This window comes from Macaca thibetana, chromosome 5, assembly GCF_024542745.1.
Source record: "Macaca thibetana thibetana isolate TM-01 chromosome 5, ASM2454274v1, whole genome shotgun sequence".
NCBI lineage: Eukaryota > Metazoa > Chordata > Mammalia > Primates > Cercopithecidae > Macaca > Macaca thibetana.
In genome coordinates this window covers 4,754,355-4,776,040 of record NC_065582.1, presented here as the reverse complement: position 1 = coordinate 4,776,040, position 21,686 = coordinate 4,754,355, and the positions used below count along the sequence as shown (strand labels likewise).

Sequence of the window (21,686 nt, the reverse complement as noted above, 5' to 3'; positions counted from 1 at the left end):
CAATTCATTATGTTCTAAAAGGAAAATAATAATCTCCAAATTTATTCTTCTTGTCTGCATGTAGCATTAGGAATTTTTTCTTCATGAGTTTATATTTGGTGACTAAATACATCCATGTTTTGTCTGCATGTAAGGGATTTACATATTTGTTGAGTAGGAATTTACAGATCATATGAAACTAGCCAGCCAGGTAGAGCTAGTTCCATCATATGAAGCACAAATCTCTTCTCTCTTTTCTAAAATGGGTTTTAGGAATTTTTTTTTTTCTTCTAGTTATAACCTAGAGAAAGCATTTTGGGGATAGACAGACTCAGGCTCACTCACAGACAAACCAGTTAAACCCAACTAAGTGATAGTAGTCTTTCAGAGGAATGAACATGCAATGAAGCTTGTATTGAAGGCAGAAGCGGGGTGGTGGAAGGTAAAATATGGCTATGTCTGAAAGTGGGAATAAATAAGTGTGCTTTTAAATATTAAAATTTTAAAAGATAATATATTTTGAGGATCAAATTAAGGTTTAAGAAAGATTTTAAATATCAAATTTCTAAAAGCAGTGACAGTTTTAGTTAACTTTCAGAAAACAAGCCATGAGTTTTTCAGGTGAATACATGATGTTAGACATGACGTTAAGAGAACTGAATAAGTGATAGGTACATACATAAGTTTTACTCATCATAGTTCACAAAAATCACCATATCAAAATCTGAAAATGAGAGTACTATATCAGTACAGAAACAGTTTGAAATTGTGTGGATTCATATAATTTTAGACCTTTGGGGACATAATTAAATTTTTAAAAATATTTCTATTAGTAGTTAAAGTACAATGACATATAAAACTTACTGGATTTAAAATTTAGCTATTATTCATAATCTCATAATCACGATTTTAGAGTATAAGATTGGCTGGGTGTGGTGGCTCATGCCTGTAATCCTAGCATTTTGGGAGACTGAGGTGGGTGAATTGCTTGAGCCCAGGAGTCCAGCCTGGTAACATGGTGAAACTCAGTCTCTACAAAAAATATAAATATTAACTAGGAATGTTGGCACATGCCTGCAGTCCTAGCTACTTGGAAGGCTGAAGTGGGAGGACTGCTTGAGCCCAAAAGGCAGAGATTTGCAGTGAGCCTGGATTGCACCACTGCACTCCAGTCTGGGTAACACAATGAGACCCCATCTCAAAAAAAATGTGCAGGATTTATTCTTAATTGCTTTTATTGAGGTAAAATTTACATACTTTGAAATGTACAAATCTTAATTATACAATTCAGTAATTTTCATAAATGTGCATAACTGTATAACCACCTCATTCAAAATAGAGTACATTTCCATCATTCTAGAAAATTTGCCTCATGCTCCCCTTTGATCAACACCGACCCTTCTTGGTATCACTTCGTTTTGCTTCTTCTAAAAGTTTATGGAAATGGAACCATACAGTGTGTATTCTTTTATGCCTGGCTTCTTTCACTCAGCATAATGTTTTCGAGATTCATCCATATTGTGTGTATCAGTTTATTCTTTGTTACTTTTGGGTGGGTGGTATTCCATTACACTGATCCAGCTATCACAATATGTTTATCCTTTCTCCTGTTGGACATTTGGGTTATTTCTAAGTTTTGGAAAGTTAGTCAATAGTTGCTATCAACAAGTATTTCAGCGGACATACATTTTTATTTCTCTTGGATAAATATCTAGCAGTAGAATTGCTGAGCCATACGATAGTTGTATGTTTAACTTTATAATAAATTACCAAACAGTATTCCAAAATGGTTGTATCTTTTTAGACTCTCACCAACAATTTATGAGAGTTCCGGTTGTTTCATATTACCACCAACATTTGCTGTTGTTTTGTTCCTCTTTTAGCCATTCTGATGGGTGTATCTTACTGTGGCCTTAAATTATGTATCCGTACTGACTATGATATTAAACACCTTTTCATGTGTTATTGACAATTTTCAGATTTTTATTTGTGATGTGTCTATTCGAGTCTTTCTTTTTTAAACTTAAATTTATTTATAGTTTTTAAAATACCTGGATTCATGTCTTTTGTTAGATACAGATAGAGAGAATTTATCTCCTAGTTTGTAAATTGCCTTTTGTTTTCTTAATGCTATCTTTGAGTGGATGTTTTCAATTTTGATAAAGTCCAATTTACCAGTCTTTTCTTCCTGTCTGTTCTTTAGATAGATAGGATGATGATTATTTTTTTTTCAAGTTCACCAGTTGTTTTTTCTGTCTCATCTCCAATCTGTAGTTAAGTACATCCAGTGAAATTTTTATTGCACACTTTGTGCTTTTCATGTCTAGAATTTCCATTTGGTTCTTTTTTCTTGTTGTTGTTTCTGTAATTTTTGCTTCTCTGCTGAGATTCTCTCATCTGTCAATTATTATGACATTTTTATTTTTACTTTCTTGAACATATTTTGTAGTAGCTGCTTTAAAGTTCTTTTATGCTAATTCCAACATCCAGGCTATCTTGATGTTGGTTTCTGTTAATGGCTTTTTCTCTTGACTAGATGTCACTTTTTGGGGGTTTCTTCTGATGTCTAGTTGTTTTTTATTGTATACTGGACAATGTGGATGCTGCTTTTTAGACATTCTAGATTCTGTTATCTTCCTCTGAAGAGTTTTTTAGTATACAGTTTAATTAATGGTTGATCACCTTGAAGATACTTGGTTTTTTATACATTTTCTTAAGATGGGTGTGTTTGGATTTTGTCCTTAATCTAAAGTGAATCCCTCAGTCTGGGGACATAGACTTAACTCCTGTGGTTCATGGCCTGTCCACAATTGCAATGAAAAGCCCAACACCATTAGTGGAATTCTAGCTCCAAACTCTGTCTCCCCGGTGGACAGTAGCTGGAGTATCTGCTCAGGTCTTTGAGTCTTCCAGCTGTTGCTTTCCACTGGTCTCCTGTCGTCTTACCCCTATACATGTGTAGTTCACAGTTGACAATTTTACGTGTGTAGTTCACAGTTGACAATTATACATGTGTAGTTCACAGTTGGCAATGAGTTTTAGAATCTGTACTTAGATTTCATGGCGTTTATTTCTTGGCTTTATTTTCAGCAGACCTGGCAACTCTTAAATCTGTTTCCTGATATATTTAAAAAAAAAAAAAAAAAAAAGACCTTCTCTTCCAGTTTACTGCCTGTACCTCTAAGACTGCTGTTGCCTGTAGGGAAAAGCTGTGTGTAAACATGGATCTTACCTAGTACCATTCCTTTCTTTCAATAATAGATTCCCTTCTAATTGCTAAGTTTGGTTGCTCTCAGTGCTTTTATATACAGATGGTTCCTGATTTATGATAGTTCAGATTATGATTTTTTTACTTTTGTGGGGTGGGATGGGGGTGTTATTAGGATGCAACTCCATCATAAGGTGAGGAACATCTGTAGTTTTTTAATATTTTTTCCAGATTTCCAAATTATTTTCTATAGGAAGGTTAGTCTGATATAAGCTATTCTACCACCCCTGGAATTAGAACTCTGCCCTTAATATTAAAAAAATTTTTAATTGTGTTAAAATAGACATAAAACTTATCATTATAACCATTTTAAGTATATAGTTCAATAATGTGTGTTGTGTGTGTGTGTGTGTATGTGTGTGTGTGTGTGTGTGTGTGTGTGTGTGATGGAGTCTTGCTCTGTTGCCCAGGCTGAAGTGCAGTGGCATGATCTCGGCTCACTGCAACCTCCGCCTCCTGGGTTCAAGCAATTCTTGCGCCTCAGCCTCCCAAGTAGCTGACATTATAGGCACACACCACCATGCCCAGCTAATTTTTGTATTTTTAGTAGAGATGGTGTTTCACCATGTTGGTTAGGCTGGTCTCGAACTCCTGACCTCAAGTGATCTGCCTGCCTTAGCCTCCCAAAGGGTTGGGATCATAGGCGTGAGCCACCGCGCCTGGCCTTAGTTCAGTAGTGTTAAGTACATCCACATTATCATGCAACCAATCTCTAGAACTGTTTTCATCTTGCAAAACTGAAGCTCTTTACTTGTTAAGTGACAACCCCTTTCTCTTCCTCCAGCCCCGGTAACCACTGTTCTACTTTTTGTCCCTGAGAGTTTGGCTACTCTAAGTATCTTACCTAAGTGGAATCATATAGTATTTGTCTTTTTGTGTTTGGCTTGTTTTACTTGATGTCCTCAAGTTTCATCCGTGTTGTAGCATGTGACAGGATTTCCTTCTGTTTTCAGGCTGAATGATATTCCATTGCATGTGTGTGTGTGTGTGTATGTGTGTGTGTGTATATGTGTGCCACATTTTGTTTATCCATTCACTCATCAGTGGATGCTTGGGTTGCTGTCCACCTTTTGGCTATTGTAAATGATGCTGCTATGAACATGAGTGTCTCTTTAATTTTTGAAGACTTAGAAATTTATCTGTATTTAGACGTGACCTTTATTTTAGACCAGTTTGTTTCAGAAGTACTTGTGGGGAAAAAAAAAAAGACAGGATAAGGGTTGAGGCTTAGTTGGCAAAAACATTATCCTCAAGCTAATTTGTATTCATTGGTTTCTTCTGAAAGGAAAATGTTTTCCAAAACCTTTGGGTAAGCGTTTTAGTTTATTATACTTTGCCATTTGTTTTTAAACCACATTCTTAATGTTCAAATTTTTTTTTTTACCTGTCCTTCGCTTTAAAGCGGTTTTCAGAGAAAAGCTGCGAAGTTGCGCATTATATAATCTTAACAGAAGGAGAGCTAGTAGCTGCTAGAAAGTTAGTTATTGGGAGTAAAATTCATGCATTTGGCAGTAGTTATTCAACAGCAACAACAAACAAAACTAGAATCACCTTCCAAGAAAAATTTGACCAGTTAATTTTATGGAGAATTATAATCTAGAAATGTATGTTGAGAAGGCTAAGAGGTTTCATCAGCATGTAGAAAATCTTTAGTGGTTATAATTTGTATCTCGGGAGTGGTTTGATTTACATTTCTAAACCCGACACCAATATATTTAATTGGAATTCAGAATGTTATTAACTAGCTATAATAGATTTAATATTAATCAAATTGAGGGTCTCGTACATTTGCAAAACATTAAATAATATACTTGTTAAGGCTGAAGTAATTTGAGTTCAGTTATATTAAATGCTTATGAAATATTTATCTAAAAATCTCCTCCTTGGAAGCTAATTTAAACTAGAGAACATTATGGTACTATTTTATCTTTATGTATCTATTTTATTGTTTTTAGAGTGTGTAATTTAAAAACATTTAAAGAGTTAAGTACCATATAAGGCATGTATGTGTGTCTGCAGGTATACATGTTCTACATGTTTGTGAGTAGATATTTTTATGACTAAATTTGTGCTTGTGTTGTAGCTCAGTATGTTAGGATTTAAGTCTTTACGGATTGAATTACAAAGAAGAAAGAAGTAATAGTCAAAAATGCAGAGCAAAATAATATACTCCAGGTTTCTATGGAACCATAAGAAATACTAAAGCTACAAATGCTGTAAGTTAAATGGCACACTTGAGGAAAGTGATCGAAGCATATGACTGCTCTGTTTTGCTAGCTAGTTTAAAATGTAAAACTATATTTTAGGGGTTCAGATCTAATATGAATGAACTCTTGAGAAGTCAGAACAGTTACCGCTCTGTACCAGATAACTTCAGAAATTTCTCCAAAAGCTACATTTATCAGAAAACTGACAGAAAATAGAAAAAAAAAGACTTCTAAAAATCTTTTTGACTTACTATTAAATCTCAACAGCTCTATTGCCTAATTTGCACTAGCCTACCTTGAACTATCTCCAGTGTGGACCAGATAATTTAATTGTATAATTATTGAGTATATGTTATTTGTTCAGTGGTGTGTTGAATGTTAAATTGAAAGTTCTTGAATTGAAAATATAATTCTTCATGAGATTGTATCTTTTTCAAGACCTTGGGGATGCTGACCTCAGACTGTCTTATGAAAGACACTGTCTGCCACACAAAATACTCTGAAAAACAAAAATCCAAACGCCACATATAAAAAAACCCACTGTCTGAATATCTTAGAATTAAAGGCCATTACCCTCATTTTTTGCAATTAATGTTACAGACTTTTTTTTTTTTTTGGAGACCAAGTCTCACTCTGTTGCCCAGGCTGGAGTGCAGTGGCATGATCTCAGCTCACTGTAACCTCCGCCTCCCGGGTTCAAGTGATTCTCGTGCCTCAGCCTCCCAAGTAGCTTGGGACTACAGGGATGAGCTACCAAGCTCGGCTAACTTTTGTATTTTTAGTAGAGACGGGGTTTCACCATGTTGGCCAGGCTGGTCTTGAACTCCTGACCTCAGGTGATCCACCCGCCTTGGCCTCCCAAAGTACTGGAATTACAGGCGTGAGCCACCGTGCCCAGCCCACATATACATTTCAAGGTGAGTACATTTCAGCTAGTTTTGATTGGCTGTTAATGCTTTTCTGAGTTTCAGTGCTAAATATGCTTATAGTAATTGTTATACACAGGATCATAACTTGAAAACAATCATGACAGCAGAAGATACTGCAAGGTCATTGTCAAAGTATAACAGAAGTTTTATGGAGAACAGAACTTGTGTATAGAACTTTTAACAGCTTTGGAACAGGTCCTGGATAAGGCAAACCTTATGTGGTAGTCTTTTTTCCAAGGCCCGCCGTATGGCTGTTCCAGATGTCTGGCTGTCTCGGAGTTAGATGGTGGCACGGAGGAAGCAGGGTTCGCGTGACTTCTCCCACCCTTTAGAAAGCTCAACTCATCAAGTTCTAGTTCGTGCTCTTCTCCCAGTGACATGAAATATGTGTACTTTTTTTTTGTTGGATAAGTAAATAGCTCTATCAATCACATAAACTAATAACCCCAAATCTTTCCAGAAGATGACTTTCCATTGCATTTTAAAACTTTACAAACCATAAAAGACCATCTAAATGAACAATAGCATTGTTGTTGTTTATCATTGTCATTGTCAGACAAGTTTCTGGTTGAATGAGGACTGTCTCTTTGTTCTAAGAGACCCAGGCCGTGGACTTTTATGACCCATGGGGCTCTACCTCATGGGCAGGACATGTATCTCTGAATTGTATTTCTGAATTGCTCAGGGGAAAAGGCAAGGGTAGAAAAAATGGCCCTCTTGAAGTTCTCTTTGTTATACTGTTTACTTAGCTCATTCCTTTTCTGAAAATTTGTGGGTAGCAATTACCTAACATCCTGTTGTCTAGACTAACGTGGGAGCCTTTTAACTTGTGTCCTCATCTATAGTTTTTCTCTACTTTGTTTTCCTAAATCCTGTTTTCAGTTTAACCTAACTAAAACTAAAGTTTCCATCATGTTACGTCATACTTTATAATCTCCAGTGGCCTCCTTTTTACCAACTCATTTCTTTGAGAGCAGTTCTAAAACTAGATATACTTGAATGACAGTAGCACCTGAATTTGTGTTGGGTGTTATCATGGCTTTAGAAGGAAGATTTTTTTGCCTGGCAGTGGGATAAGTGTTCTTTCATTTCTCATTGTGATTAATTATATTGTTTCTGTGTATTTCTTTTTTTTTTCTTTAGTTGGCATCTTGATGTTGAATGTTTATTTCTTAATTAAAGCCATGAAATAATTTTATGGTTATGAATTTCTCTGTCTCCTTAAATTGACCCGTAGGGTATGTTTCATTTTGTTCATATGTGTAGTTGTGTAAATTAGTTTATATGGTTATATAATTTATATTTAGAATCATGGCTTTGTTTTCTTCTTCTTCTTTTTTTTTTTTTTTTTTTTTGAGACAGTCTCGACAGTCTCGCTTTGTCACCCAGGCTGGAGTGCAGTGGCGCAGTCTTGGCTCACTGCAACCTACGCCTCCCAGGTTCAAGTGATTCTCCCGGCTCGGCCTGTGGAGTACCTGGGATTACGGGCGCCCACCACCATGCACGGCTAATTTTTGTATTTTTAGTAGACAGAGTTTCACCACGTTGGCCAAGCTGGTCTGGAACTCCTGACCTCAGGTGATCTGCCTGCCTCAGCCTTCCAAAGTGCTGGGATTACAGATGTGAGCCACCGTGCCAAGCCTGTACTTTTTATATTTAAGTTATGTATAGTTTTATGATACTTAGTTTGAAGAGAAGTATCGTTGCTGGGATTACAAGCCTGAGCCACTGCGCCTGGCCTCACCTGTTGGTTCTTTGTGTCTTGTACAGCAGTTTTACAAAGTACAGCCTTTTACATATATTTTTTCATGTAAATGTGTTTTAAACAAACTGGATATCCAGTGGACGAGGATGCTATTTTAGGTTTTGCCTGTCTTTTACTCATGCAGCTATCTTGTTCACCTATGTGCAGGACTACAGTGTGCTGAGTAGAAAGAGTGACTGGCAGGTAGGAGACTTGGCTTTGCCACCTCTTTGAGCAAGTTACTTCACTTCTTTGAGCCTCAATTTCCTGAAGGGATGAAACTCACTCCCTGTGTAGGAACCATGGTCTATGTGTTTGTTACCAATAAATGAGATGATAGGATGAACCCATTCCTGTTTTTGCAGTTTCATCTGGGTCAGAAACCATTTCCGCTGTTTTTCCTTAATGGAATCATACGATTTAGGGATGAGATGTAGCTACCTTTTGCAAAATCTAGAAAATATAACAGCCATATATTCAAATTAATATCTGAAAAATGAGCAGAAAATGACTAAGAGTTTCAGATGCCTTGTTTTCTGGTTTTGCTTTTGTTTTACCTTCCCTTTTGTGTCCAGTGCTTAGTGATACGGATATTGATTCCACCTTACATACTAGAAGCCCTCTATAAATTGTATTTGCTGAGTAGTAAAAGATCGAGGTAGTATCTTTTTTTCTGTCTTTGGCAATTAATTGTTCTCAGCTGGAAGGCACAGTTATCTTATCCCTACAACTTAATCACTCTGAAAATTTATCTAAACCTTTGCATCATTGTTTGTGAACAAAAATCTTAATGCTGTGGCATATTTTTGAGTTATGGGATTTAAAATGCTGTTTTATAAATTATTATAAAGCTGAATTGCAGAATACTGGAAATGTGAAAAAACCTTGAATGTACTTCCATGGTTGATATTCAGCCATGAAAAAAGCCATCATAGAATATTAATACAAAAATTGTGCTTCCTTTGACCTGTAGGCACTTGCAAATATGTGATTCCGTTGTGATTCAGTTTTCTAAGAAAAATGACTCCCTCTCCCCACCATACAATCCCTCCCCCAGAAAGCTCACCTAAATTTCTTTCTTTTTTCTTTCTTTGAGTCAGGGTTTTGCTTGCTCACCCGGGCTGGAATGTAGTGGTGCTGTCTTGACTCACTGCAGCCTCCACCTCCCAGGCTCAAATGATCCTCCCGCCTCAGCCCCAAGTAGCTGGGAATATAGGCATGCGCCACCATATCCGGCTAATTTTTGTATTTTTTGTAGAGATGGGGTTTTGCCATGTTGCCCAGGCTGGTCTCAAGCTCCTGGGCTCAAGTGTTCCTCCCACCTTGGGCTTCCAAAGTTCTGGGATTACAGCCGTGAGCCACTGCTCCCAGCCAATTTATTATTCTTAAGCTTCTAAATTGGCGTGTAGTGGCCAAGATGCATAAAATGAACCCCAAATTCTAAGCTAAAAACTTGTTTGACAATTATAGGTTAGTTGTTCATAGGGAATTGTGAAGTAGATCTGGTTCACGTAGGATTCCCGGGGATAAAGTAGCGTGCAGACAAGCAAAGAAAAGCAGGAGGATAAATTATTTATCTGAAATGATGTATAGTCACATCTGTAATTAAGCCCAATCAAATAGAGTTTGAAAAGTTAAAAAAAAAAAAAAACTCTGAGAAACAAGTGATAAAAAATGACCTCGGTACCCTTGAGGTGGAGCAGGATTGTGTAGCTAAATGTTTTTCTCTCTTGGGGCCCTGTGGGGAGTCACCACCAAGCCCACCAATATTTTATTTTTGAAAAGACGTAGCTTCTTGCAGACATCACGCTGGCTTCAGCTTCTTTCTATATAGGCTTTAGAAATAGTGCTGTCCAACACAGTAGAGCACCCCAAATGTGGCTGGTTCAAATTGAGATTGCTGAAAGAATAAAATATATACCAGCTTACAGAGCTTAGTATGAAAAAAAGCAAAGTATTTTATTTTAAAAAAGGTTTTAAATATTGATTACATGTTGAAATAATATTGTGAATATATTTTGTTAAATGAATATATTTTGTTAAATGAATATATTATTAAAGTGAATTTTACCTGTTTATACTTTTTTATTGTTTATCTTATTTTTTATGAGCTTCTTGTTGTGGTATCTTTTTACTTTTTTAATGTGTCTTCTAGAAAACTTAAAACTTACATATGTGGCTCTCATATTCATATTAGATAGCACTGGTCTATGGCTAGGCTTTCCTAATTCCGAAGCACAGAATTAAGAACATAGACACTAGAAATCTTCCAAAGAAGGCGATTGGCCACAGAGGCTGAGCCTAGTGTGATATCCAAGACTGGTTTATGGGATTCTTCCTATGTTAGTTGAGGTCTTGTTACAAGACAGAAAGCACAATGTAATTGAACAGGGAGAGTTAAATATAAAGAATTATTAATGTACAACATGGGATTAAGTACTAAGGAGTAAAGAGACACCAAAGAATATAGCAAGAGCAGATATTGGGAGCAGCCATTCTCGCTAGGGCTGAGGCAGAGCACCTTAGGACAGAATAAATTTGGAAGAAGTTTCCTTCTTTACCTTAGAATTGAGATCCAGGCCTTGGAGAAGGCACAACCTTGGCCTACTTGATGGTGAAGAAGGTTGAGCAGATACCACAGGCGAGGGGGAGCCACCCATAGGATGCCAGCAGAATTCTTTCGGAAACTCCCCTGTGGATGGCACTGGAACTCGCTATTGGGGTAAACACCCTCGGGTCCCATGCCTGCTGCTAAATGTGGCAGGAACAGAGAAGAACACACAGGAACTGGGGAGAGCAGCCCCTTCCTCCTCCAGTTGCCCTCCAGCATGTGCTACTGATAGACTTAACGTTATGCCAGTGGGCAAAGAAACTGACGGTGTTTGCAGGGCCCAGCTCCAGTATCATAGAGCGGGACAAAAAGGCTGAATTCGGAGCGGAGAGGCAATAGATTGATAATGGGTGCACTTCATAAGTGTATTGCTCTGATTTTTTAATAAATTTAGGTAGTTTGGCACCAAGATAGAATATTTTAAAATAGGGCTCTGTAGGAAAATTTAGGACGTGGTCACCATACCTAAACATTCTAGTTAGATGAGAATCTTTCGTTTTAAAAGACTTAGGAATTCTCATGAGTTCTGTTTTCTCCTCTCTTTAATTTTAAACAGTGAATATTAAATAGTTAGGTGGCCAGTTTCCAGTAGAAATGCGGTCTTGGTGTTTGCTTCTTTCATTTGTTTTACTCATTGCTTTGTTTATTCCTGGTAGTGTTCGACTACAGTTATAGAGATTACATTCTGTCCTGGTATGGAAACCTCAGCAGAGATGAGGGACAACTTTACCATCTGCTCTTGGAAGACTTTTGGGAAATTGCCAGACAGCTGCACCACAGACTGAGTCACGTGGATGTGGTTAAAGTTGTCTGCAATGATGTTGTGAGGACTTTACTCACTCATTTCTGTGACCTGAAAGCTGCTAATGCCAGGTAACTGTTATAAGCAACTTACCCCCTTTTTTTGCATTACATTTTTTTTTTTTTTAATTGAGTAAGGGGTCAAAGTCAAGATAAAACTCTAGAATATTCTGCCTATTGCTGGCACTTGCTTGAAAATGTAGATTTATTAAGGGGGAATAATTATTGTGTTCTGATAGAGTAGTTTTGTTTTTCACTTTCTGCTGGAAAACCACTTATAAATACAATTAATTCTATAAATAAACAGTAAAATGAATTTTACTGAGCCAGCACTGTGATGATCTTATAGTATTATGAGTACCTAGACATAAAAAATTTAAATATAGGCCGGGCGCGGTGGCTCAAGCCTGTAATCCCAGCACTTTGGGAGGCCGAGATGGGCGGATCACGAGGTCAGGAGATCGAGACCATCCTGGCTAACACGGTGAAACCCCGTCTCTACTAAGAAATACAAAAAAAATAGCCGGGCGAGGTGGCAGCGCCTGTAGTCCCAGCTACTCGGGAGGCTGAGGCCGGAGAATGGCGTGAACCCGGGAGGCGGAGCTTGCAGTGAGCTGAGATCCGGCCACTGCACTCCAGCCTGGGCTACAGAGCGAGACTCCGTCTCAAAAAAAAAAAAAAAAAAAAAAAAAAAAAATTTAAATATAGTGTTTTCTAGCATGAGCAGAGTGAATGAGTTTACAGTATTTAGACAAATTTAAATATGGTTCATGTTTCTTTTTGTGAGTCCTGTGTTGAACTCTGTTGCATCACGATATCCTGAAAACTGATTTTCAAAGGTACTTAATATTGGAGCTTCTGGGCTTTAACTAGAGAAATTTCATTATGAAAGTAGCTAATATTTAGGCTTATTAGCCCTTTGTATTGTTACATAACAGTTGTACATATTGGAGCTTGTAGGCTTTAATTAGAGAAATTTCATTATGAAAGTAGCTAATATTTAGGCTTGTTAGGCCTTTGTATTGTTATGTACCTAACAATTGTTCATAAAAAGCTGTCCAACTGAAATGAGTAGCCTTCTGCCTGTGTGGATATGGACACTGTTGGAACAGGAATGAGAATAGTTAATGTGGCCTATTCTCGCCTTCAGGGAAGAGGTAAAGTATTTAGATGACGTCACCCTTCTGCCCTGTGATGCTGTTCCTGTAGGCGACCTTGCTGCCGAATGCGGCTGTGCAGCAGGTCTCCATTCCAGCTGTCTTGCCCCTTCCTGTGACTCTTCTTCCTTCCCTCAGATTTATGAGGCCAAAATCCACAGAGCCGTGACATGCCCACTGTTTTCCAGCCTGCCACCCCTGTGTTTTGCGAACTTTTTTTAAAAACTATGACCCACTGTGAGAAATTCACTTGATATTATGACCCAGTTTCATAAAACAGTACTTTTATTACCTCTAATAACTTTGACACTTTTTTTTAACATTTTAAAAAATTAATGTTTAAGACCAACTCAATTTTATTTTCTTACTTAAAAGTCACAAACCATGGTTTGAAAACCGTTACTGTAAAGCAGTGATTCTCAGACTTTTTGTTCCTAGGATTTCTCTACATTCTTAAAAGTTTCTGAGAACCTCAAGGAGCTCATTTCTATGGGTTCTATCTAGTGGCGTGCTGGAACTGGCTTGTACGGGCATGCAGGAGTGAACTGTGCACAGGTCTTCCCAACTTTTGGTTCAGTTATACCAGATTGGTAGCTTGAAATGGGCCGTGGTGAGGGTATTTACACCATGGAATGGGCAAATGATCCAAATCAGAGCATTTTTTTTTTCTCAGGAGAGCCAACATTTACCATTTCACAACTCATCGTATCTATTGATATTTACCATATTTGATATTTAAAAACTAGGAATTTTTAAAGTGCAAGAGTACATGGTACACTTTTCCTTAGCCATAAGAATGATGATGTCATCTCACATCATGTAGCCTGTGGAAACTACTATGCTTGGAAGAATGAGAATGAAAAAGACAAATGACCTTTTTATATTACTACAGTTTTAACATCCCAGATCCCCTGCAAGGATCTTGGGGACACCCAGGAGTCTCTGGACCTCCCTTTGAAAACTGCTGCTTATAGAGAAAGTAACTTCCAGTAAGCGGGGAGGGGTGTGAATCAGTAAGGAAAGTGAGAGAAATAGGGCTCTTGGGTTACCTCCTAGAGTCTCAAAAGCTTCAGCCTCTGCTTTCGAAGTGTTCACCAACCTCTGCAAGCACCTGCTAATTTGCTGTGGTATCCATTATTTCAAGTGTTCCATAGTCCCTCTTGATAAATACTGTGAAAGACTTGTTTGAATTCAGTGAAAGCTCATTTGAAAGTATGTAAATGATGGTCCAATAGAGGACAGTATTCTATCTCTCTCTCCATATATGTATATTATTTTTTATTTAATTTTTTTCTTTCAGACAGTCTCACTCTTTGCCCAGGCTAAAGTGCAGTGGTGTGATCTCGGCTCACTGCAACGTCCACCTCTCGGGTTCAAGAATTCTTGTGCCTTAGCCCCCCGAGTAGCTGGGATTATAGGCATGTGCCACCACACCCAGCTACATTTTGTATTTTTAGTAGAGATAGGGTTTCACCATGTTGGCCAGTCTGGTCTTGAACTTCTGATCTCAAGTGATCCACCTGCCTCAGCCTGCTAAGGTACTGGGATTACAGTGAGCTACTGTGCTGACTTGAGGACAGTATTTTAAATCAATGTTTATTCCAGTTAGAAAACTGATGGGTTTAGATTTGGGAGAAGAGCAAGTGGTTAGAAAAATTCAGTGGTTTTATGATTATCTAATTTCAACATGAGAATATATTTTTCATCCAGACGTTTACTAGCTTTTGAGATTACTGCTTTTGTGGATAATATAAATATATGGATAAAGCATCAGAATAATAGAAACAGAAAGTGATTTAATATTAGAAGCTCCTTCTCTTTGGGCTTCTAGTTTTCTTATGCCAAGGGTAGATTTATTTCACTGGCATCTGGGCTATGCCTAGAAGCTCTAGTTGATGATAAAGAATAAAGAACAAAATAAAGAAAAAAAAATTCTACCACATTTCTCATGGATTATGGATATTTGAAAAAGTACCAGTAGGTCACTGGCATTTTTCATATAGATGATTGTGTCCTGGAGAACTAATATTGTCCGTGTAGCATCTTATACAAACCATACAATCAGACCGGCAGACAGGGAGTCCAGGTTTAATGGCAAATAGCTGTATCTGCCTGCCCCAGGTCCACAGTGCACTTGTCCTAGAAATCTCCAGTAGTGTGCAGATGTCTATTGGCTGCAGAATGACTTTGGTAGCCTGGGTAGCACCCAATTGAATTGGCCACTATCAGACAAACAATAATAAATTGCCTTAATAAAACAATACATCGTTTAGTTGACTGGTGGGCAATTGTTCCTGGAGGCAGCTTTCCGGTCAGCCTGTATTTATTTCTAGAACATCATTCTATTGCCGCTTTAAGCCAATCTAGATCACATTTAATTCTTGCCTCTGCTTCCTCTTCCTTTGTCCCATCTGTCTTGCTCCAGCATGTTTTGGGAAAATCTAAAAATGATTGCTTTTATACTATTATTTCAATAGCATCTTTAATTTCATAGTTTTCTTCTTTGCTGGTCAAGTACTGGCATGCAGTTTGAGGGAAAAAAAGATTGTGTTTTTTTCGTGTTTTCCTTCTTTATCTCTGAAATGTTCTTTTTTATCTTTGTAATTTCTGATTGTGGTGTAATGTAGAGTTGGGACTTGAGATTGAAACAGAGCAGGACTTGAGAGAGTTATTTCTACCACTTATTACCTCTGTGACGTTGACTGTTCACATAATCATTCAGATCTTAATTTTCTCATCTATAGAATACAAGTGATGATGTCTACTTTTTGGTGTAGGTAGGAGGATTAAGTCATTGTACATTTGAAACTTTTTAATAAATATTAAAGTCCTTTTGCTTACTCAAGGAATGAGAACCCAGAGGTAAGTAGTAGGAATTACACAAACAAATGATTGATCCACACGGAACACAATAAGGATGCTGCAAAGACTGATGGCTACAACCCACCAGAAGGCTAGTAGACGTCTCCTGCCACAGAGCAGCCTCACCCCTCGTGATGCTTTCTTGGCTTTGAAGCAATACTTGATGTCCGCTTTCTAGAGCACGTCTTAGGAATATCCTGCTCGGAGTTAGTGGAGGGATTCCAGGGAGAGATCTGCCTTTCCTTTTACCGTAGATCAAGCTGTTCTGGCCAGCCCTCTGGCCTTTGGCTCAGTCAGAAGGATTTTCCCTAACTTAGCTGTAGGAGGCAGAGGAACTTGTGGTAGTCTGAGCACCAGGCTCCTTTGTTGTCTGCCTTCCACTGATACGGAGAAGGCACTGTGGGCTCTTTGAGAGGGATTTTGATATTATTTAAATAAGCTTCTCTAGTAAAAGTGGATTTTTTTTCCCAACTTCCTCCAGTGCTTATTAACTAAATAGATATTTTAAAAAAGAATTACCTTTAAAAGTGCTTGACATGATAAAGGAGTAGCATCTTAACCTTACTATAATAAAATATCAACCTAGCTGGCAGCAAAGCTAGAGTTTAAAATAATTGAAGATGCCTTTTTAAAAAAGTCAGCATATCAGTATATGCAAAAGGCTTCTTCTAAAAATTTCTTTTCATGTCGTTGGCTTTACACGTTAGGACAGAATTCCTCCAGGTTGTACAAGACAGAGGAAACCTTTCTTTTCTAGCGATATACGCTCTAGAAACTAGTCTTCAGTCTCCAGTGCAAAACTAAATTTCAGTTAACACCTGAGAGGCACGAGTTATGAAGGCACTAATATGCACTACTTTCATTTCCTGTGCGGTACCTGGTATGTTTCTCTCCCTCTGTTTCATGTGTTTTCTCAGTGTCACCTACTAGTTACTGTAAGGATCTCATATCCTTTGCCTCCTTATCTAGAAGACATTAGAAAAAGCAGCATCCCAGGCTTTCCTGAATCACTATCAAGATACTTTGGGAAGGGAAGTATAGAAAGTTCTGTTTTCCAGTCCTCTTCACTCAGATATTCCAAATTAATGGTCCTGGGATGGAGTCAGTACCGACAGGGAGGTGCACAACCAAAGTTGTCAAGACTGGCTGAAAAATACTTGGGAGCCTCACAGAAGGCAATTTGCCAGCAAGTTAGATAATGTGGAGTTTATAGACCCTCTGGCTCACTTAAACTGCCTGTAGTCTTTTTATCCTGTGATCTCCCAGTCAGAAAGCAGGCTGGCGACCTTGGTTTATGCTTTGTTAGGTTTTTTTGAAAAATGAAGCTGGAGGTCACACTTAAGAAAACATCTAGAAGACTTAAAAATTACCTAAATATAATCCCAGCACTTTGGGAGGCCGAGACGGGTGGATCACGAGGTCAGGAGATCGAGACCATCCTGGCTAACACGGTGAAACCCCGTCTCTACTAAAAAATACAAAAAACTAGCCGGGCGAGGTGGTGGGCGCCTATAGTCCCAGCTACTCGGGAGGCTGAGGCAGGAGAATGGCGTGAACCCGGGAGGCGGAGCTTGCAGTGAGCTGAGATCCGGCCACCGCACTCCAGCCTGGGTGACAGAGCGAGACTCCGTCTCAAAAAAAAAAAAAAAAAAAAAAAAAATTACCTAGATAAATACTCGTACCTTTTTAGATTGTTGCTATGATTCTGGAATTATCTATGTACCCTTTGATGCTACTGAAGCTAGTCGTTATGATTTCATTTGAAATCCAGAAAGGCCATGCGTTTGCATGTATTCTAGCAAAAGTTTTCCAGGTTAGTTGATGGTTGAGGAAATTTGATTGTTGAGGAGATGGCAGAGTTACTATAACCAATGCGTTTCCCATTTGAAATATTTTTTACCTACTAGTACATAATTGAATTGTTTCTAGAAATTTCTCTCCTCCTTTTTCACTCTCTTTGTTTAGACATGAAGAGCAGCCGAGGCCTTTTGTGTTGCACGCATGCTTGAGGAACTCAGATGATGAAGTAAGATTTCTACAGACGTGTTCTCGGGTTCTGGTGTTTTGTCTCCTCCCCTCAAAGGATGTGCAGTCTCTCAGCTTACGTATAATGCTTGCAGAAATTCTCACAACAAAAGGTAAACTTGTACAGTTGATTTTACTAATTCAATAAGTGCGCAAACTAATGTGCTACATACTAATGTGAAAATAATTTGTATAACACCTATGCAGACCTTGTTTACTGTTGAACATATGGGATTTGAAGTATTTTCAAAATTTTGTTATGTCTCTCAAAGTATTTGGCCACACAGGATAAACTTACATTTTTAATATGACATATTGCCAGATACACGGTCCATTATGTTGTATGTTTTGACACAGAAAACCAGTTCTTATGCTCTCCACAGGGAAGCATTCATTTGTGATAGCTTTTGAGTTATCTAGGCTAATAATATGTACATTAATGAAAGTATGCGTGTGTGTGTGTGTGTATAATAGGTATATAATATCCATAGTGTGTATGTTTATATATTACGTGAGTGTATAATAGCTATATAATATCCATAGTATGTATATTTACATATTACATACATGTGTGTATAATAGCTATATAATATCCATAGTGTGTATGTTTACATATTACGTGTGTGTGTGTGTATGTGTGTATTCAAATTCTTTTTTTTTTTTTAAATAGAGGTGGGGGTCTTACTATGTTGCCCAGGCAAGTCTTGAACTCCTGGGTTCAAGTGATCCTCCCGCGTAGGCCTCCCAAAGTGCTGAGATTACAGGTGGGAGCAACCATGCTTGACCACAGTCAAATTCTGATTAGTATATTTACTTAAAATATCTTTGCTATATGATTTATTGGTAATGCCTATATAGTAATGCATTGATTAACAACAGGGATATGTCTCAAGAAATGTGTCATTAGATAATGTCATTGTGCACATATCATAGAGTGTACTTACACACCTACATGGGATAGCCCACTACACACAGAGGCAATATGGTGTAGCCTATTGCTCCTAGACTGTAAACCTGTACACCATATTACTCTGCTGAATACTGTAGGCAGTTGTAATACAATGGTATTTGTGTATCTAAATATAGCAAAGGTACAATAAAAATACGGTATACAAGATAAAAAATAGTACACCTATATAGGAGACTTACCATAAATGGAGCTTGCAGGACTGGATGTTGCTCTGAGTGAGTCTGAGTGAGTGGGGAGTGACTGTGAAGGCCTAGGACATGACTGTGCACCACTGCAGACTTCATAAACACTGTACACTTAGGCTACACTAAATTTATTTAAAATTTTATTTTCTTCAATAAATTAACATTAGCTTACTATAACTTTTTTTACTTTATGAACTATTAATTTTTTTAACTTTTTGACTCTTGTAATTACAGTCATTTATCATCATTATCAAGTATTATGTACTGTACATAATTGTATATGCTGTATTTTTATACTATTGACAGTGCAGTAGGTTTGTTCACACCAGCTTGACATCATTAAATGCTAGAAAATTTTCAGCTTCATTATAATCTTATGGGGGCTACTGTCATATATTCGGTCTGTTGTTGACCAGAATGTCATTATGTGATCCATGACTGTACATAATTTTGTGAACTTGGAATAAATAAAAAGGAACTGTGGCACAATATAATGTGATTACTCGAAAAAAGTTAACTGTATCCAAGGAAACGCTTAGTCAGGATAAGAGAAACTTTCCCTCCTCTCAGTCTCAGACAAATAGCATTGCGTTTGAGATGCGGTGATTATCTCATTTACTATCTCAGGATAAGCCAGCTGTGCCCATCAGCTATTAGAACCAACCACAGAGCAAAGAGGAAGTTTCAAATCTAAAGTTAAAGGATGGCTTTGTAATAGTGTCATTGACTTTTTAACTTCCTCTCTAAGGTCTGTTTTAACCACTTGGGGAGAATGTTGACTTGCATCCTTTGGCAGACTAAGTTTGCCAAAACATATTGAAACTTATAAGTAATATAAATAAATAAAAGAAAAAATCAGTGTACCTAATTTTTTTTGTTTTTTTTTTGTTGTTGTTGTTTTTTGAGACAGAGCCTCACTCTGTCGCCAAGGCTGGAGTGCAATGGCGCGATCTCGGCTCACTGCAACCTCCACCTCCTGGGTTCAAGCGATTCTCCTGTCTCAGCCACCTGAGTAGCTGGGATTACAGACGTGTGCCACCATGCCTGGCTAATTTTTGTATTTTTAGTAGAGACAGGATTTCACCGTGTTAACCAGGCTGGTCTCGAACTCCTGACCTCAAGTGATCCACCTGTCTCAGCCTCCCAAAGTGTTGGGATTACAGGCGTGAGCCATCGCGCCCAGCTTTAATTTTGATAGTTTTGTTAGCAACTTGAGTTCCAGATGACTTCCCTTCATTATTCCTTTACATTTCACTTATTTATTAAAATGACAACTTGATTGTAGCCACAGATGATAACATATTTGGAGGGATAGGCAGCGGTATGTGTGCGCGTGTATACATTTCTGAATTGTTTATTGTATTATATAGATATTCCTCTGTTTGGCTACTTGGAAAATGTTTTCCAAATCTGGTTTCAATTATGTGATGTATAAACAATTCCCTTAAAGAAGAATACCTTTCTCAGGGGCGATTTCTTCTTCTTCCTGTAGTCTTGAAGCCGGTAGTGGAGTTACTGAGTAATCCAGACTACATTAACCAAATGCTGCTTGCCCAGCTGGAGTACAGAGAGCAGGTGAATGAGCATCACAAGAGAGCCTACACCTATGCCCCCTCTTATGAGGACTTCATCAAGCTCATTAACAGCAACTCTGATGTGGAGTTCTTGAAGCAACTAAGGTATTTGGTCTTCAATTACAGCACAGCAACAACTACTGATTATCATCCGCTGCCTAGTTAGGTTAAAAAAAAAAAAGTAGGCAGGGAAGCAGAAATAAAACAAGTCTATAAATCTTACTATTTTGTGACAGCTAAATTTATCCAGCATCACCTTAACAGTGTACTTAGAATGGATTTTTTCAAAGTATTAGGTTTTTCAAATACAGTTGACTCTTGAACAATTTGGGAGTTGGGGGCACCCACAATCCCCATCGCCCCCACCCCCAGTCAGAAATCACATATAACATTTGACTTGGGCCTAGCACAGTGGCTCACACCTGTAATCCCAGCGCTTTGGGAGGTTGAGGTGGGCAGATCACTTCAGGTCAGGAGTTCAAGACCAGCCTGGCCAACACGGTGAAACCCCATCTCTACTAAAAATACAAAAATCAGCTAGGTGTGGTGGCACATGCCTGTAGTTCCAGCTACTCAGGAGGCTGATGTATGAGAATCACTTGAACCTGGGGGATGGAGGTTGCCGTGAGCTGAGATCATGCCACTGCACTCCAGCCTGGGTGAGAGAGCGAGACTCCGTCTCAAAAAACAATAAAAACAATAAAAATAAAAAATAAAAAATGACTCTCCGTATACTTAACTACTAAATACCTTACTGTTGCCCAAAGCCTTACCAATAACATAAAGTTATTAGCACCTACCTTGTATGTTATATGTATTATGTATTATATTCTTACAATAAAGTAAGCTAGAGAAAAGAAAATGTTATGAAAATCAGAAAGAGAAAATACATTTACTATGCAGTAAGTGGAAGCAGATCATCATAAAGGTCTTCATCCTCATCTCTTCACATGGAAGTACGCTGAGGAGGAGGAGAATAAGGAGGGATTTGTCTTGCTGTCTCAGGTGGCAGAGGCAGAACAAAATCCTGTGTAAGTGGACTCATGCAGTTCAAACCTATGTTTTTCAAGAGTCAGCTGTAATGAGGCTATAATAGATTGAAAGCTCTTCAGATGTCAGGAGTACCTGCTTAGCTGCTCAGATGACTACCTTAGAAAAGCTTTGGAAGGACTTGGAAGGACATCAGAAGGAGATGATGTGTTTTTAAATTACAGAGTAGAACATTGTGTTGGTTTTTGTTTGTCTTGGACAGTACAGAGGCTTGGGTTTGGGAATAAGAGGTTCTAGATTAATTATTTTGAGAAAACACATTTGAAAATACCATAGGAGTATCTTTTATAGGGGAGCGCAATGTCCCTTGTTATACCTGAGTTA

General features: G+C 38.0%; 1 protein-coding gene across 3 annotated transcripts in view; it reads left to right on the top strand.

Moving 5' to 3' along the window:
• SNX25 (sorting nexin 25) overlaps nucleotides 1–21,686 on the top strand; it is a 150,001-nt gene that overhangs the window by 40,612 nt on the left and 87,703 nt on the right. For all 3 annotated transcript variants that reach the window (XM_050792586.1, XM_050792585.1, XM_050792587.1), the window contains exons 3-5: nucleotides 11,395–11,611; nucleotides 17,524–17,696; nucleotides 20,231–20,417. In XM_050792586.1, the coding sequence (XP_050648543.1) occupies nucleotides 11,395–11,611; nucleotides 17,524–17,696; nucleotides 20,231–20,417 (577 nt within the window). The remainder of the gene's footprint in view (nucleotides 1–11,394; nucleotides 11,612–17,523; nucleotides 17,697–20,230; nucleotides 20,418–21,686) is intronic.